The sequence below is a fragment of the Triturus cristatus genome, chromosome 3_2 (assembly GCF_964204655.1).
Source record: "Triturus cristatus chromosome 3_2, aTriCri1.1, whole genome shotgun sequence".
Lineage (NCBI taxonomy): Eukaryota > Metazoa > Chordata > Amphibia > Caudata > Salamandridae > Triturus > Triturus cristatus.
The window spans coordinates 231258608-231278501 of record NC_140584.1 but is presented as its reverse complement, the minus strand read 5'-3'; the positions used below and the strand labels follow the sequence as shown (position 1 = coordinate 231278501).

The window sequence follows — 19894 nt, the reverse complement described above, 5'->3', positions numbered from 1 at the left end:
ACAGTTTGGGAATATTTCCAGACTCTTTGTTTGAAATTGAATAGAATACTTAATTTTCACTTCATCATGTCTTCAAAATATGGATTCAAGAAGAGAACTGAGTCTGATACACAGCGCCTTCAGCTGCAGTTCAGCTATGAGCACCAGGGAAAAAAGCTTATAAAAATCTATATATCTCACTCAGCGCAGGTCCACTGCAAGCATTCGACCACATAAGATGGCTTTCATTTCTATAAGCACTGGATGTCTCTTTGGTGTAACAGTTCACATCAACAAAGTGTATATTTATTGCTGAAACTGCCTGATTTCTTTTTATGCCTGTGTAGATCAGATTTTAGGAGTGGGTTAAGATTCCCTCATCTTGTGTTTATCTTATTTGAAATTGGAGTCAGCAGGCAGTAGGAGAAGGAGAAAGGATGCTTCCTCTAGCGTGATGGACACACTGAGCTCTTTGTGCCGAGCATCGGATGTGCTCCTACCAGTAGGTCATCGTTGCCCTGACAGTATGTACTGTAAGCAACTTCTAGCAAAATAAATCAGTGCCTCCATCTTGTTTAAAGTACGTGGGCGAGTCAGCAAGGAAGGTGCCTGAAATGGACTTTAACAAACAATTACTTTATTAACTTCTATGCCCCCTTGATGAGAAATGTAACACTTTTACCTCTATTCTTGGGTAAGCTCTGTTTTTACCAGTAATGGAAAATTCACCCTAAAAAGGAATGCCACTGTGTCTGAACCCAGATGTGTAGGCCATCTGAAGACAACACTCTCTCATTGGACACCCCCTGCAGTCTTGCCCACTAAAGTTTCCCTTCTCAGACACTTTTCTTTGGAAATCCTTTTAAGTCCAACGGTAAGCACTGACAGGGCCAATCCGCTTTTTGTATCCGTACCCTGCTCCATCGCGGTCTGTCATAACTTTCGACTTTGATCCATTCTCATGCGACCAAATGTCTGCACGGTTGGTCTGAACCCAGATCTGTAGTTTATTTACAAGAGTAAATCAATCTCCAGCAGCACGTGGGAAATATAATACTTTTGTTACATGAAAATGTCAAAACTTGTTTTTCACTAAGCACTTACTAAGGCAGATTTTGGGTTGTTTCATAGCAATTTAATAGCAGTTTAAAATTCAGGCTCACTGTAAAAAAAAAAATATATATACCCTATATTGATCAGAAAATTGTTCTTGATCCCAGAACAAACGTAGGCACTCCAACGGTGTATCTAGATGAATTTATTTAGCACTGGGAAATTAATATATATACACATATTTATAGGGAGAACCACAAAAAACATCACTAAATTAATCTGTGCTTAACCCTGGGTAGCATGGCATAAAAAGCAGTCAGACTTAACTTAGAGGGTATGTGTAAAGTATTTATGCAGCTCCCACACACTAATAGAGTGGAAAATTATTTGACACCAAAATGACAAAAATCCAATCATTAGAACAAGAGTTAAGAATTTGTAAGTTTAAGGTTCAAAATAGCACCTAAAAGATCACCTAAATAATCAAAGCGCCAACCGCGGACAGCTGGTTGCGTGAGACTGGGTCGAAGTCGAAAGTTAAGGCAGACCACGATGGAGCAGGCTATGGATACAAGAAGTGGATTGGGCCCCGTCAGTGCTTACCTTTGGACTTAGAAAGATTTTCAAATAAAAGTGTGTGAGAATGGAAATTTCAGCGGGCAAGACTGCAGGGGGTGTCCAATGAGAGAGCGTCATCTTCAGATGGCCTTGGGTTGAAGCCACGGTGAAGAGTTCTATGTTCAGACTTAGTCACCGAAATGTAAGTTGTAAAAACTATAAAGTGGGATGAGCCAAAGGGCAGTAGCAGAAGACTGGCCACAGTGACCATGTGGGGTTGTTAGACCTTTCGCTTGAAGGCAGAGTACATGCTATTCAGTCGTAAGTGTGGCTATGATCAGCTCTGCCCCTCCATCATGACAACAGATAGCCCAATCAGGCACACCTAATCCCTTTATTGTGCAACTGTCTGGGATGAATTCACAAATCATGACTGTCAGTTACACCCAGTCACGTGACCCATGCCAGGTAATGGGCACTAAAGGGTTAAGGGTAGAAAAATGCCAACTTTCTAAAAGTGGTATTATTACAATGTGATCAAAAACCCGACTTTACCATTAAAGATGGTTTATCATTATAGTTTCACATGTAGCACACATGATATATTTACCTCCTCTCAATTATGAATTACAGCTTGTTAAATGCAATAAGGATTTCCCAATGTTATTCTATGGAAGGGGAATATCTCACAATCGTGAAAAATGAATTTGGGAGCTTTTCACTACCAGGACATGTAAAACTTAAAAGTACATGTCCATACTTTTAATTACACAGCAGACTCTCCTATGGGCTACACAGGGCCTACCCTAGGGGTGAAATGTGTAATGAAAGGGTATCTTAAGGCTTGGCAACAGGGTTTAAATGCCAAGTCGACATGGCAGTGGGACATTGCATTCAGGCTGCAATGGGTGGCCTTGACATGTTCTGGAGGGCTACTTAAGTGGGTGGCCACAATAAGTTCTGTAAGGCCACTGGTAGATTTTAATTTACAGGTCCTGGGTATATGGTATACCACTCCACAAGGGACATATAAGTAACTAAAAAATGCCAACTGGGTATAAGCCAATTGATCCATGTTTTATGGGGAGAGCACAAGCACTTTAGCACTGGTTAGCAGAGGTAAAGTGGACAGATTCCTAAGGCCAACAAAACAAATTCAGCAAGGGGGAGGAAAAAGGTTTGGGGGTGACCCTGCAGAGAGGTTCAGGTCCAAAATAGGAATATATACTCAGTCAGGAGGTTTCCCCCACTATTTAAACCCAATGTTGGTAGTCTCAGTACCAGGAACTGGACTGAGGTAAGGTGGACCTTCCCCATGAGCCACTGGTGTAGAGGTTCCATGCTGTTGACTTTTAGTTTGCAGTTGGTTTGTCTTTTCACCTTAACCTTTGCATATGATGTCAATGTATATGTATATGTATATATATATATATATATATATATATATATATATATATATATATATATATATATATATCTGTATCTCTCTCTCTATATCTTTTTATATATCTATTTCTATATCTATATCTATATCTATATCTATATCTATATATATATATATATATATATATATATATATATATATATATATATATATATATATATATATATATATATATATATATATTATACATATATAGATATATATACATATATAGATATTATATATATGTCCTCAAATTCACTTGGAATAGTGAAAACGCACTTGCAGTCTCGTAAGTTTCCCAAACTTCTTTATTTAAAAAAAAGGACACCCAGGTTGAAGCAACAACCAACGCGTTTCGTTATCGCCTGATAACTTGATCACGGTTTAGATTGCATACATTCAATTCAACCAATAAGAACACTTTTACACACCATGTGACTCGTGATATTAAACAGGATTAGTCTAGTGTATTGTGGTGTTTGTGGTTTATTTATTAGTGCATTTTTTAAAAATAATTATAGTGCATTATTGTTTTACTTGTTTTTGTATTTTAATTTAACTCGTTTTATATTCTATTTGATTATATCTACCTCATGACGGTGAGTAAATAAATTTATCAATGTGAAAAACGCATTGGTTCCATGCTAAGCGTAATCGGAAAAGCCCCCTTGTTTATGCCAAAATGAAGAAGAGAAGACTAGATGTTAATCCCACGGAATCAACTTTACAAACAAAAGATATGAATGCTCTTTTAAAAATAATCAATCTTGATGTGACAAATAAACAAGACCTTGTTACAGAGGAAATCGCTTGCCCGCAGAAGGGAGCTGGGCTAAGTGGAAAAAAGGCACCATCTCGCTTCTACCCTCAATTACCTCAAGGTAATAAAATTCATCTTTTTCAAGAGGCTGTAGTTCAAAGATCTTTATAAGATAAAAAAGAATTAAATACCGGGATAATTTAAAAAAAGGAAGAAAGAACCGCCTTAAAAAACTTAACAGCGGACAAAAATATTACAATAAAAATGGCTGACAAAGGTGGCAACATCGTCATTTTAAACACATCAGACTATGAGTCGGAAGCCTTTTCACAATTAAAAAATCGTGAATATTATCGTAAACTAGACAAAAATCCTATCCAGATGTACAAAGAAACTGTGGATGGTAAACTTGCACAATGGCTTTCACTGAATTTGATTGATGATGATGAAAGAACATTCTAGACTACAGACCATCCGATTACAGCTACAGTGTATTTCCTCCCAAAAGTACATAAAACCCACTAAAACCACCAGGGAGGCCAATAGTATCGGCCAAAGGGTCACTATTGGAACAAATAGCAAATTATATTGATTTCGTCCTGATGCCATTTGTACTTAATTTAAATTCTTACATAAAAGACACCACTGACCTCCTAAGACATCGCCAAGAATTGGCATGGCAGGAGTCCTACATGCTCATAACAATGGATGTAACATCTCTTTATACATCACATTACATTCCCAGTAGTACATCTGGAAACCTTCACCTACTACAGATTTTAATGAGGTTTGTTTGTTTAATGAAATAAACTTGAAGCACAAAATAGATCTCCACCACTACTTTTATGGTTTCTTTCCATAATCGGGGCCAATGGTGCCCTAGGTCACACGCCCAATACCCCCATTATTAATATATAGTTTTCCAGACTTTAATTTAGAAGGTCTTCAAAATATTAACCTTTTGTCTGCGCAATAATCATCAACTTTTTCTTGGGCTCTGTTATTATCAAAAATAAAAACATTTTGTGCAAAAAGAGTGGCCATATTATGATATTCGTTGTAAATACTTTTTTCAGAAATATTCACCTAATTGATTATAACTGAAGTATCACCAAGTAATTAATATAGGGAGGTCGTGCTTTCAGCACAACATATTTTTAGTTGATTGGACTTTTTTCAATAGCTACACTCAGCCGCGGCCCGTGGAGGGAGTTCCGTGAGGTGGAAAGGCGGGGCGGGGAGGGGCAGGGTGGGGGGTTCTAAAAACCGGAATATGGATAATTGCAGGTAAGTAAACAATAAAATAAATAAAACGAATTTCGTAGCGCGCGCTGCATCGCATTTTGCTACACTAATTTGTCTCTGACATAGCTAGGATGTTCCAAATACCAAGCCATATTTATTTGAGAATGCTTGAGAATGTGTAGTATTTCAAGCTCAACATGTGAAGGCCACCCTCTTTGCTGGCCATTCTGATTCGTTATACACCATCTCAACTTCTGAAATCTATTAATTAACATTCAAAATGCATACATATAATCAGAAGCAGGAACATTCCCATCAAACAGCCAGAATACGCAAGCTCCATTTCCCTCCAGTAGAAAGCGGAATGTAACATGTCTACTTAATAAATAATCGCAGCCTAATTGATAACGGACTAAACCAATATATATCAGCGTTTTGGGTTAAACAATAGTCTCTACGAATATTTAACATACGATATTAACTTACATAATCAAGCAGTCACTGTCTGTGTCATTTTAATAGTGTTAAACGATGCGAAACAGGCTGGGCACATATTTGTGGCGAGTATTGGCTGTGTTGATTTAGATGATAATTACCTGTAAACTAAATGAGAGACAGCAAGATGCACTAAAAGATGTGTACACTCATTTTTTAAATTTAATTACCCTTTGAACACAGTTTTACGTGGGCAGCTCCACTAGGTACAGCCTGGTGGTAGGTGCCCATGAAAGGTCCAGCAGTGAGCTTCTAGTGGGTGCATGTGCTAAAATGGCAGCCAATCCCAATGCACTTGATTTTAACACCTGAGCCTGGATTTAAACACAGTGTTGTGGTAACAAGAGCACAGTAAGAATATCACCAGCATGTTAGTGTTGGGTGGGAGTAATGGAAAAGTTTAAACATCAGTATCACGGTTATCAATGCGCATGGAATCAACTAGAAACTTATCAACGTCTGGTAGCCTAGCTGAGCTCAATTTTGGAAGTGACCATTGGGTCCTGAAAATGTCTGACAATGTGACAGACTTTATTCTATTATCAGTATTGATAGTGTTACATTCTTGTACCATTAGGGGTAGCCTTAACACAAACCCGTTCTCCTAAGTGCTGGAACAAGGATAAACAGAAGCTGTCTTTGGTTTGCCCAACGTATTTGCAGGTGATTAATATAGAACACACAAACTGCTTTTGCGATTCCGACTGCTCATAATGGGCCATATGTATCATTCCAAATTGCGATCGCAATTGGGCTTTGTGGTATGTAGGAAGGAAAAACTGCCTCTCAAAATAAGGAATCGCAAAATTTGCGATTTCCTATTTTGCGATTGCATTTAAGGAATCACAAATTGCGATTCCTTAAATGCAGTGTAAGAAGCACAGAAAAAGTGCAAATTGGCCTTAAGGAATCGCAAATTACCACCAACTTCAGGTTGGTGGTAATTTGCGACTTCTTTGAAAAATGCACTTTTTTGCATTTTTCAAAGTGCCATGTGGCGCACATACATGCTCTTAGGGCATGTATGTGTGCCACATGTGCACACATGCACATTTCAGGGGTGTAACAGGGTGTTCTTTCGACACCCTGGCACCCTTGAAATTGCATTCTCAATTTGCGATTCTCTAATTGAGAATCGCAAATCGAGAATGTCTTCCTATTCATTCTTATGGGCCTCTAGGCCCATAGGAATGAATGGGGAGGTATTCCTTAATTGCGAATTGCAATTTGCGATTCGCAATTAAGGAATATGTAGGATTCGCAATTTTATTTGCAAATCCTACATACATAGCGCTTTGCGATTCTCAAATAGCGATTCGCAAAAAATCGCTATTTGAGAATCGCAAAAGAACATTTTGATACATATGGCCCAAAGTCCTTAAGAATTTAAAGCCCTTGAAGTAGTGTAGAAGTCAAGAAGTAATTTGCTTATCAACTTTCAAAGTAATTTGTAGATTGGTCAGCATCACATTCTTTGATTTCCGTAGACTTGTTGTAGAGTTCAAAGCAGTAATGATAATGAATCATACAATATCAGCTCATATTTAGGAAAGGACACAAATAGTCAATATAAATGTCATCTGAGACCAATATTTGTTAGTAAATGTGCTAATTTATGAGCTTTGTGACACAGTGACTTGCTGCCCTGCACTGCTTGGAAGGGAAAAGGCAGGAATGTGCTGTATTTAACGGAAAATTGTGCATTTCTGCCCTCTCTCAATGTACTGGCACAAAATGAGCTGCCTACCACCAAAACAGGCACTCTTGCACCATGGTGCAAAGGTGCCTGCGTTGCATGCAGGATTGTTTTTGTGGAGGAAGGGACACCTTCCTGCACAAAAACAATCCTGGGAGGCATATTCCCCTATCTATGTGTGCTGCAGATTACAGCACACATAGAAAGAGGAAGAAACAAGGAGAAATAGAGATCCTCGTTACACCTCCCCAAGAAAGGTGTAAGATTTTGACACATCCCCAGGTTTACAAGTTCTTCTAAATCTGGGGATGCTTCAAAATCCATGGGAGTTGCATGGGAACACCCATACAATGCCCATGGACCTCCTTCCCAGGGCAGAGTAATGCAATGCAGTGATTTGCACTGTGTTGCATTATTCCCGATTTGTTTTTTACACTCGGAGCCACACAGAGTGGCTTCGCATGGCTTAAAAAATCTGAAATAAGGGTTGTGTTGCACTTGCACCACATTGCGTGGTGCAAGCGCTATGTAAACCACATCATAAATAGCCCCCTAACCATGTATATGATAACTCTCATTCAGGACAAGATACAGCTTAAATGCATGACAAAAAATAAAACTTTGGTGATCCAACTTCACCAGCCTAATGCATCATAAAAGGAATGCATTTAATTACAATCATCTGGGGGAGGAATTATACTACGGTGAGTCTAAAAGCAGCTGAATTACATAATTATTCTTCTACTATGAGGTAAATTCAAAAAATATTGTTGAGATTCTCAAAATCGCCATGTTTCAAGATCAGCCAAAGTGGCACAAGAAATGTGTGAAGGTACAGAGATGTTTTAAAGCATGGGCAAAGTGAACTCTGGGCCTGCGCCACAACCTTTCAGGGGGGCCCTGGTCGAGCCAGCTCTGTTCTGCAGAGAAGCTTTCCCTGATGACCTTGAATAATTCTTAAACAGATTTTTACATACTGTTTTCCTTTCATTTATTTTTAATGGGGGTGATGTATGAATGTCTATTACAGACATTTTGCAGAGAAATGCTGTGTTAATGTTTCATGCAACATCCATAAACATTTTTCTTTTAGATCAAAATATGACCTCACCTGTGAGAAATAGCAGGTGGTCACACAGATTGTTTGCAATACTGTTAGTGAGCTGATGCTGTGCTATATTGTTGAAAACACAGGTCACTATCTCCGAACATTTTATGTAAACACATTTTGAATTTAGACTAGTGAGCCTGTGCACTCTCAGTGACCGGGCTAGAAAGAGCTGAAAATGGATCATAAATTCAAAGCTGTTCAGAATAGGGGCCCCAAAAATACATTTGTCCCAGGGCTCCCAAAATCCTTATGATGTCCCTGTGAAGGGAGCCAGGCTTTAACATCAGAATCTGAAATCCTCCCGTCTTTAAACTTTGATATGAGATTGTTATTGCTTAGTGAATGCAATCACTTTTAAAGGAAAGCATTAGGTCGTATCGTGAATGCCTGCACTAGTGCAAAGCTGAGCTGTGTGGCAGCTTGTGACACTTGCCACATTCTAAAGCAATTTACTCTGAAAGCCTTCTGAGTTAATGAATGAGCTGTATACAGCAGAGCCCAGACAAAGGAAGAAGTGGTTATCTCTTCCTCTGATTCTGAGCTGTGCTATCTGAAGTTTATTTAGTAGCTCATATGAATTCAGAGTTATGTGCAGCATTTTAAACCATCCATCCATCCATCCATCCATCCATTTGTACCCCTACCTATGTAATCATAGGCTGGCTGGCTGTTTGGCCATCTAGATTTCTCAAAATGTACCTATTCATATACCAGCTTGTCCAAATTTCTACTCATTTATTAGAGAAACTATGTTGAGTAACTTCACAATAAAATAAAAAATGTTACTCTGACTGCCTGAACACTATGTAAAAAATGCTGTGAAAAACCAATGTTCAAATATGCACCTTCTTTTAACAGGAAACTTTTCTTTACTGACTACGGGAATGTTGCGAAAGTTGAGAAATGTGACCTGGATGGAATGAATAGAACCCGATTAGTGGTCAATAAGATTGAGCAGCCAGTAGCCCTTGCTTTGGATCTGGTCAGTAAATTGGTTTACTGGACTGACATATACCTGGATTATGTGGACGTGGTTGATTATGAAGGAAAGAACAGGCACACAGTGATTCACGGCAGAGAAGTAAGTAATTCACAAAATATGTGCGGTTGATAATGCAAAATAATTATATTTCAGTTCTAAAACATACATTGTTTTATACAGTATATTGCTCATATCTTACGAATGTTTTGGTGATTTAGTGTATGATTTAATGTATGACACAGAGATCACATGAAGTGAGTTGAATTAAGTTGACTTTTTAATCAGAGCCCAAGGCCCATATGTATGAACACATTTTCCCATAGACACAGAATGGGTAAAACTCTTTTGATACATATGGCCCCAGGTTCTTTTGCCAGCATTTGTCTGATAAACCAGTACTCAGATTTATTGCCTCACAAAGATTTCGCCCTCATGGCCAGTCCATGGTGAGCATACAGGCCTGGACTGGCTGTATCGTGCATCAAGTGTTTTCCCGGTGGCCTGGTAGTGTGGGGCGCTTTGTTAGCTGATGGCAGCTGCTCTTGTTGCAGAAGGCTGGACTAGCCGCATTTCTTGCCTGCAGTGCTTCAGCACTCTTTTTGTTTTCCTTATGCAGCAGGTTGGAGTTTCCTAGGAGAGGGATCACAGAAGCTATTAGCCCCCTACCTATATGCCTCATCCTGAGCAAAACCTTTCCAGCTTCAGGTTCCTTAATCGTTACGGGCCCTGGTGAATCCCAAGGTTGGAACGTAGGTCTTAAACCATTGGACTCCTTCTGAGTAATTAAACATACCTTTCCAGTATTTGCTTTTCCCATCCGTTTTCTAATGGAGCCCACATCTGCGCCCTGTTTGGTGAGGCACAATCACCATCTAACTTGCTATCTTGCTCAGCAGAAAGGGTCCTATCAGTAAGATCCGAGGAGATAGGGATAACTATTTCATGCAAATATTCCTTCTTGCCAATATAATAAGGACAAACAAGAGTAGTGCTTTTTAGGCAATTCGATATTCATCCCTTTAGCCACTAAAATGTCAAAAACAATCAGCGCAACGTTCAGCTTAACGTCTTTTCCGAGTTTCTGGGATAAAGCCTTACCCACATCTTGCCAGAAGAGTTGAATCACAGGACTGTTAAAATATGAGAAGATCCACCAGTCTTGAACAGGATCTTTACTTCCTACAGGCAGCAACCCGAAGAGCAGTCTTTTCCTCCAGCTCTCCAACCTCAACTCCTCAACCTTAGAACCCTTACATATGGTAATTCCAAGATGACCTATGGTAATTGGAATCACCACCCTTCAACACTCCAAACCCATGACAACACATATTCCTCCCTAAAACGAATAAGAAGGAAAACAAAAATAGCTAAACTAATAATAAAAGAAAACTAAAAAGCAAAAATAAACCTGTTGAAATGTACTAGGAAACATGGTACAACTTACCTTTAGATAAAATAAATAACAAGGACAGCAGTTATAAGAGGTCACAGAGAGCAGCAGATAATTTTAACATGTGGGATGATACTTGTTAGTATAACCAACATTCATAAGCATATTGGCCAGACATTACTGTCACACATAATCATCCCACCACTTGGGTTTAACATGCCCCCTACCAGTGAGTCAAGGTGCTGGGTCAGCAGCTACATTGTCATGTTGGCAAACCTGACCAGAAGTGTCCCTAACAGCCTTCGACCCCAACATAGAATCAAGAGCATGAGACTTCACCAAACAGGACATGCTCCAAACATCTGTATTGTTAAGCATCACCAAATTTTTCATAACTTTCTTTGCAATGAAAGGACTCATGTGGTTAGCTTCACCTTTCCTCACAAATCCCGGTTTCCTAACCAGAACTTTCTCACCAACATCCCAAATGTTGTCCTTGGTGCAGTTCTTTAGATCATAAGAACACTTAATGTTCCCCTGATACTATGCACTATGGTGCAAGGGTGCCTGCGTCGGCGCAGGGCAGCCCATTGTACACCAGCGCAGGGGAGAGCTTAGGAATGCGACATATTATTGTACATATGTCGCATCCCTGTGCTCTGAAAGTGCGAGGCACAGCAAAAGGACTTGGGGTGCCGCGCTGCAGCACTTTGTTGTAAATGAGGCCCCCGGTCTGATAGGGCTTCCTATAAATATGATTTAAACAATGCCCAAACTTCTTGGGATAAAGCAATCTTTAATGACGTCATGATTGCCGCACGATCTCTGGACCAGCCAGCTTTTTGTCACACTGTATCGCACAGTGCTAAGACAACTGAGGCTTGAATCCAACATCCTCCCACATGACTGGGTTAATTATTTCCAAACTCTCTATAGCGCCCTCATGGCTCTCTCCGTTGAATGATCCCCAGATCTGGCCTTGACTTCTCAAAACTATCCTTTTAATGATGTAGTGGGGTTTTTTGCAGTTGCAGATGCCTATTCTGCTATTTGTTCACAAAAGCCAAGTAAGGCTTCAGACCTATACAGAATAACAGGAGAACTTTATACCTCAGAACCTAAGCCCTATCTTAATTGTTTAGCTAATGGTGTTATGACAGGTGCCGAAATCCCTGTCACCTGGAAGGGTGCAGAGATTACCCCATTTTTAAGAAGAGTCTCAAATCTGACCCAGCAAACTACAGGAACATTATCCTTATTGACTCTAGCCTGAACATTTTCTTAAGCAGGTCCTGGATCGTCTTACAGCCTGGATTGATGATAAAGAGATTCTGTCCCAGTTCCAGGCTGGTATTCGCACTAAGACCAGCATGGGTGACCAGGTTTTTAGGTTCCAATTTATCAGGTTGAAAGAGGTTGACATAAATAGGGGAAGCTTATACATCACCTTTGTTGATCTTAAAGCGGTCTTTGACATGGTCCCTAGAAATAAACTCTGGTGTACCCTGAGAGATCTAGGGCTTCCTGGTGCCTCTATGACATCATTATTCAGCTCCATAGCAATCATGTTGCCCAAATTCTCTGGGGAGTCAATAGGGAAACCACTGAGCGCTTTGGGGTCGACAAGGAAGTCGGACAAGGCTGTGTCCCCACACTGTGTCTTCTCATTATCAATGGCTGTGTCGATTATCTAATGGACTGCGACAACGATTGCCCGTAACTTCGGGGTTCAAAAATACCGGCTGCTCTATTCGCAGAATACACGCTGTTGATTTCAAAAGCTTCAGAGGGCATTGAGACTAACTTCCTAAGGTTTAAAACTTTCTTCCTGCTCTAACATGACCTGACTATCAACATAAACAAAACTAAGTTCATGGCAATTCCCCCACACAGGGGATTTAGAGGGGCATTAACACTCGATGGATTGGAGCTGGAAAGGGTATACTCAATTTCGATTTACCATGGTATTTGGTTATCCAGTTCCAATTCATGGACATCAAAATCACAAAAAGTATCTTCACGCTTAATTATAGAGCAACCACTATTCCAAGATTTGCAAACAAGACCTCCTTTTACCCTGTTTCACCCCTCTTTGAAGTGTGGAGAGCTAACGCGTTAGCAGGTGCAGTGTAGGCGCAGAACTTTGGGATGATGGCAACACTGATACACTGTGGGTAGCCGACAACAATTTCTGAGGGCAATCCTTAAACTACCCCAAAGTACTCCTTTGATCTTTAAAGATGTTCTAGGCATTCGGTCTATCTCTTCTCTAGGAATGCCTCAAATCTATATTATATTGGTTGCGCGTATGGTCCACTCCTGAGTTGACATATTATAGCGTGGGCCTATGAGATGTGCTGGACAGACAAAAATAAGGGATTGCTCTCTTATGGTTGGAACATGTAAATCAGTCCCTCAACTCCTTGGGCTTGCCAGAGCTTTGGCTAGCCACAACATCCATCACACTCTCCTCTTCTAAAAAGTCCCTCTACAGGAAACAAGAGGAGACGAAATTGAATAGGCACCAAGACCTGGGGCGCCTTACTGATTGTTTCCTAAGGTTTAAGCCTTTCTCAGCAACAGAAGCTTATATGGATGAAATCGATCCTCCCTTCACAAAAGCCCTTTATATCAGGTGCAGGCTAGACACCTCTAAACTCTGCCCATCGTGCAAGGGGTTTGCTGAAACCGACACCCATCTGTTGGTTTTTTGCCCCAACTATTCCAAACAACATAAACACTGGACTGGCCCTCTATGTCATTTTTTAGGTGTTCACCAGTTCAGAGACTCTCTGAGAATTTTCAGGGTTGACACCACCCTGTGCATTGTTTTTTCACTTACTACGTTTTTTAGAGAGTATCTGGCCAATTCGGTGTAAAATACTCATGTCCCCTGCCATTACTGATTAGTACTTTCTTAAAACAGCTGCAGTCAAAAGAACAAAGTTGGACAAACACCAGTTGAACAAAACCAAGTCCTGCAGTTTGTCATTAGTAACCTCACCTGAAGAACTTTCACCAAATGTTTCTGTAATTTAGCCTCAGTCGATTTGTTTTTCAGAAATGTGATCTACTTTAGCTCGTGTGCATCGTTTGAGTGACACTGAAATAAGGACTATTTTTAATTCTGTATATGATTACTTTTAGCTAATGATTTTAGCACATGGTCTCATTGACTTTCTTTGTGTTTGTAATATTCTTATGTACTTGCAAGTACATTTTATTGAACTGTTTTCAACCAATATATTATCCATTGGTTTTACGTATTGTTCTATCGAACTGTGGCTTTTATGGTCAATGACTGAAATAAAACACAAATCGAAAATCAAATCGAGCGCATATTAAAAATTCTGTCTCTGGATCAGCTTGCAATATGATCAGCCGTTGACTGTCTGATGATGTTTTAAATAATGTTTCTAGCTGTTCCCATCTTTAAAGTACTTTTGCACAAAATAAGTAGTCCTAGTTGAACATGAGTTCTGCAAGGCATCATGTAAAAGGTATGACATTTAAACTAAATTGCATCATAGAAAATCTGTTTTTGTTGCTGGAAACCATTCATGTCATCTGGCCAGTTATCTTTTCTACCTCTAAAACCAGGGTGTACTTTAAAAGGCCAAGGGTCAGATTTATGAGTTCTGGCGCATCTCTGCAAATCAGCAGGGATGCGCCAGAAAAGATGCGACACGCAATTCCCTCCCTGAACCACCACAAATGCGTTACATTTACAATGCGGCGCACCGTGGCACAAGCATAGGGCGATGCGTTGTCGCATCCTGTGGAGTAAGGGCAGCGCATTGCTGGAGTCGTGTCGCAAGCGTAACGTGGTTCCAGGGGCGCCATATGCCTAACATGCTGCGTCACTCCTTACGCCTGCTTCAAGCAGGTGCAGGGCTTTGACGTAGCATGGACGTAAAAGTGACTCAGTGAAATCTTGTAGATTTCACTGCGTCACTTTTACGAGGCGTTCCTGTGACAGAACGCTCACCCTGCGCCGGAAAACCCACATGAAACCTAACGCAGGTTTCGTGTGGCGCAGGGCTTTACAACGTGACACATCTCCCTAGAAGTGTCACATTGTAAATAAGGCGCAACGTGGCGCATGGTTTATGCCGCCGCTGAGTCACAGAAGTGACGCAACGGTGGCGTAAATGTGGAGCATGGGGCTTGTAAATCTGCCCCCAAGGATCAAACTGTTTGCCATGGTGTCCGTTTTTCTTTGCTTGAAATAGTGTTCCTGTTTTATGCCGATTTGTTTCTTCTTTGAGGAGCATCACATAACTTAGTCAATGTCTTTCTGTCCTTATGTTTTCCCACACATAGCCATCTGGTCTTCTTTTATCCTTTCCCTTTTCGTTTCTTAAAGAGATGCATCCGAACTTATTTTTTGAACCACTTTTCTTTATTAAACAAATCATTACTTTTCCATGTGTTATTTGCACTTTCAACTTTCATCCTCATGAATAAACGAATGATTTTTACATCCCTTTCCTTTTCCGTGCAACCATGTAGCCAAAATCTTCATGATTATCTCCAATTGTTTTCTCAACTATTCAACACTGGTTGCCCTTTGTCACTCTCCTTTTCTACACTGCACCATTGTTTATTTTCTTCCCCTCCATAGTGGCCTTTCACTCTTGGTGCTGAACCTTGGAATCATCACGCTTCTTTCACTTTTTCCAATCCTCATTTCCTATACGTCATGGTGTTAATAAAGTAATGACCCGAGACAAAGCCTGAAAGCACACTGGAAGCGGGCACCCTGTGCATTCTTCAGATATTCTTGAGACACAGCATGTGCAGCAGACGTGGTGTGTCCCAGCACTTGTGATCTCTGGCATTATTTCCTGATTTGTTGTGTAAAACAGCCTATGGGTGCTATTTAGCATGGATCTGACATTACCACACCTGGCAGACAGAGCTATGCTGACAGTTAATAAGTATCAATCTTGTGAGCTATGAATCTATTTATTCAGTAGTTTTGCCGCAATGGGTTTTTAGTGGGTTTGCCACAAAGAGCTCCAGTGAACTCCCTAGGAACTTAAAATGCAACCTGTACTATCTACAGATGATGAAGATCGAGGGTGGACAAGGATATCTCAAGGGGTATATAAAAGGGTGTTATACAAGGTTAAGCAGACAATGTGGGAAAACAAAATGGGCAAAGTAAGGCTGCTGGATGTCCTCAATAAAGGCCAAGCCCCAAACAGGCAGTGATAAGAACCCAGATATAAATTCCTGAGACATCAGAAAAGAGGTATGGCCAACACTAGTGCCATTGGGATACTTCCTGTGCACAGCAACCAAATAGATAAGACTATGAGGGTAGATGCCACTCCACTTGCAGAGGCACAGCTTTACCAAGAACATAAAGAACATATTTCAGACACAAATTTACCAAACATGTTAACCCATTACATTCTGTTGCTTTCCCACCCAAGTATTGATCCCTTTTTTGGCAAATTGGAATACTTCCAGCTTAGGCCTTTTTTTCCACATAAGCTAACCATGCCAAATTTGCGAACTTTTTGCCCAATCATAGGGATTCTAAGGGTACCCAATGTGTATGCATTCCCCTGGAGATAACCAACTAATACTAAAAATAGAGCAAACGTTTGGGATTTTTGGGAAAAACAAGAACTATCTACTGCACAAAAAAGTGTCTGTTTTTTCCTTAAAATTGCATCAATGAAAGGTTTGCTGTGGTAAAATCACATCTTTCCTGCTTTCATGAACAAGAATAAAAAAACAATATTTCACCACAGTTGAGGCATTTTTCTAAGGCATGGGTACTCACAAACATTTTCCCAGGGGCCACAAAGTACTGTCTGTGACATGCCCGAGGGCCGCATCTATGCTAGCAATGTGAGGGTCGGGGTGATGAAAGGTGGGCATAGGGGAATGAGAGGCAGATGCATGGTGTGGACAACAAACCGAGCCTTCAAGTGATTTCTGTCTGCCACCATCACTCAATTCTCATGCACCAAGAATTAAGGTAAAAACGTTAACTTCTAACATGAAATGTGAAAGGGAAAGAGATACTTATCAGTGTCTGAATAGCAAAATGTGAAACCAGAAATCCTGGCATCAGTCCTGACTTTTCCACTTGACGAAACTGTTTGGTCCTTGGCAATTGGTTAATTTCACTTTTCCTCCTATTTCTTCATTACCACATATGAGAGCTCCTTAAATGATACGAGTTAAGGATGTGTGCTCCTGTGTTTTTTAAATAAACTATAATGTTGTTTGAATTATATAACAACCAAGGCTACACACAAGGTGCACCTGACAAAATTGCTTGCCTCTCAGTTCACTAATGGCTTTGTTTTCTGAATGAGATTGGCATGAATGTTTCCAAGATCATGTTTGAAAACTATCACTTCTAATAAATGCCTCTCAATGCATTGATATAATCTGATCTATTAAGGTAAAATTCTCATGTATGTTATTAGAATACACGTTTTTAAGTTTGCATAGCATCTATGATGTTTGGTGCAAAATGTCTTTAAAACTAAAAATGTTCCGTAAGATTAATTGTGTAGGACACCTTCTTTTCTTATTTATCGTTACTGTTAACTTGTAATTAAAGTATGCCTGTTTGTTTCACAGCTTTTTGAATGTCCCTGCTCTGTCAAGTGAACAGCAGTCCAGTGATGCTGTTCAGGGGGCCCCAGTTAAAGGTCAGGAGGGCCGCTTATGGCCCCTGGCTGTATTTTGAGTATCCCTGTTCTAATTTTTCCCAATTTTTGTGCTTTCATCCTACTTCCAGCTTGTGGTGGAAACAAGCGTGAAAACTATGGGTGATCCTGGAAATATATAGGTTCCTTAAAAACAGATGCATTTTTAGTTCAGCAAGTGGCCACTTTTGTAGATCTCTCAAGGTTTTCTCAAAGACAAAAACTATTGAAATAAAAAAATATATAAAAATTGAGTAGGAAAAAACAACCATTTGTAACTTTTTGTCACAATGACCAATTTACAAAATGAATATACTTCTGATAGACCCTTCTGGTCATGTCGAAAATAAGGTTTGTAGGTTGTCCAAGAACCGAAGGTACCCAGAGCCAACGACTAAGCTGCACCTTACAATGGTTTTTCATTGTGTACTTGGTATGGAGCAATTTATATAATAAAGTAAAAGGAGTGAAAAATGTGTATGAAAGAATACTATGTATTTGTAAAATGTACACCTGATATGGAGCTTTGGAACAGTGATTATTTGTACACCTCTGGATTTGGGGTTAGCCATACAATTATGTGATTCAGAGGGTGTTTTGCAAAATGTCTTCTTTCTTGAATACTGGCTGCAGAATTTATGCCCTAGCTCACCCGCCATCCAGGTAAACCTAACAGATCCAGACTATTCTGAAAACTAAACAACCGGGTGTCCAGGTTGGCATGACTTGTGTGGCACTCACCAAGTTTTCTTAACCCCTTCCCTGTGGGGGTAATTCGCCCATGGTGCGGGGGGAGGGGCCACGGCGCTGCTGTGCTTGTGAGGAGCTCAGCTTGTTATGACTCACAGTGGAGCTGTGCTCATGACTAGCTGAGCTCGTCACGACCCCGCCCACTGATTAATTCTCCCGCACAAGGCGGGGAATTAATCGCGCGTGGGCGGGCTGCGGCCGTTATGACGAGCTCAGCTCGTCATGAGCACAGCTCCACTGTGACTCATGATGAGCTGAGCTCATCATGAGTACGGAAGGGGTTAAACAGAAGTCTGTGCAAACCTCAAAGATTAGCTAGAAACACACATTTTCCTCATATTTCTGTGAGGGAAAGTTGTGGAATTTGTGGGGAGCCAGGAAATTCATACCACTCAGCATTTCCTCACATCAATTGATAAAAATGATACCTTACTTGTGTGGGTCTGCCTAGCTCCCACAATAGGAAAGAGCAGAAAAAGTAACATTAACAGATCAAATGTTTCCTCTCAAAACCAACCCGTCTTTTACAATTTGGGTAGCTGTAGATTTTGGGCCTTAGCTCAGTCGGGACCTAGAGACTGTACCAAACCCACACATTTCTGAAAACTAAAGACCCAGGGGAGTCCAGGGTGGGCAATTTGCATGATTCTCACCAGGTGTACTTTCCCAGAAGGCCTTTCAAGCCTCAAACTTTGGCAAAAACACATTTTTCTCAAATTTCTGTTAGGGAAAGTTCTGGAATCTGTGGAGAGCCACACATTTCGTACCACCCAGCATTCCTCCAAATATCCTGATAAAAATGGCATCTCACTTGGGGCTAGTGCCAGCGACAGGAAAGGGCTCAAAACAGAATGTGAAGACATCAGCGTTTCCTGTAAAAATGATCACCAGATTTGGTAATGGGGCAGCCAAAGTATTTGAGCTGAGAATCGGTTATCCCCAGGGAAACCTACCAAATCCAGAAATTTCTGAAAACTAGACAGCCGGGGAAGTGTAGGGAGAAGCCTAGCATGGATCCCATGTGGTTTTCTTAGCCACAATGTCTTGAAAACCTCAAACTGCTTAGAAGTGCACACCTTTCTTACAAGTTTGTGAAGTCAAATGCCGGCATTGTCAGAGATCCACAAAATTCCTACTATTGAGCATTCTCACAATACATATTGTACCTCATTTGTGTGGCTGGGCAAAGGGCCCACAACTGGAATGAATCAAACAAGGGCTAATGGGAGTCTCCCATGAGGAATTCCATTAAACATGGTTTGATCCATTCCTGAGGGTGGTTGCCCATGCAGGGCCCAATCACCAACACTCTCCCAGTTGCTGATTTCTCCATTTTGTGTTATGGGACCTTTTGTGTTGCAGATGTTTGGAAATAAGTGCAGGAAACTCTGATTGCTCTGATTAAAGGGTACAGGTCCATGTCCAGGATGCCCAGGGGGGCTGCTCGCTCCCCAAAAAAGTGAACTCTAAAACTAATCCTCGGGAGATATTTATGGGAATTGTGGTGCCGGACAGTGCAGCAAGTTATCTTGCTGCGCTGTCCTGCGTCACAGGAAAAGGACAGAAATGCACCATATTTATCCAATATTTTGCATTCCCATCCTTTCCCCCTGCGCTGGCGATGTTTTGGCAGCCTAGCACCAACTTAGGCACCCATAAACCATGTTGCAAGGATGCCTCTGTTATAGGCAGGATTGCTTTTGTGCAGGAAGGGGCACATCCCTGCACAAAAACAATCCATAGATGTGTTTTTTTATTTCTATGTGTGCTGC

The 19894-nt window shown here is 40.6% G+C and overlaps 1 protein-coding gene across 1 annotated transcript in view; it reads left to right on the top strand.

The window, feature by feature from the left end:
• LRP1B (LDL receptor related protein 1B) overlaps positions 1–19894 on the top strand; it is a 3634433-nt gene that overhangs the window by 1336992 nt on the left and 2277547 nt on the right. The window contains exon 8 of the mRNA XM_085647014.1: positions 9182–9404. Within this exon, the coding sequence (XP_085503140.1) occupies positions 9182–9404 (223 nt within the window). The remainder of the gene's footprint in view (positions 1–9181; positions 9405–19894) is intronic.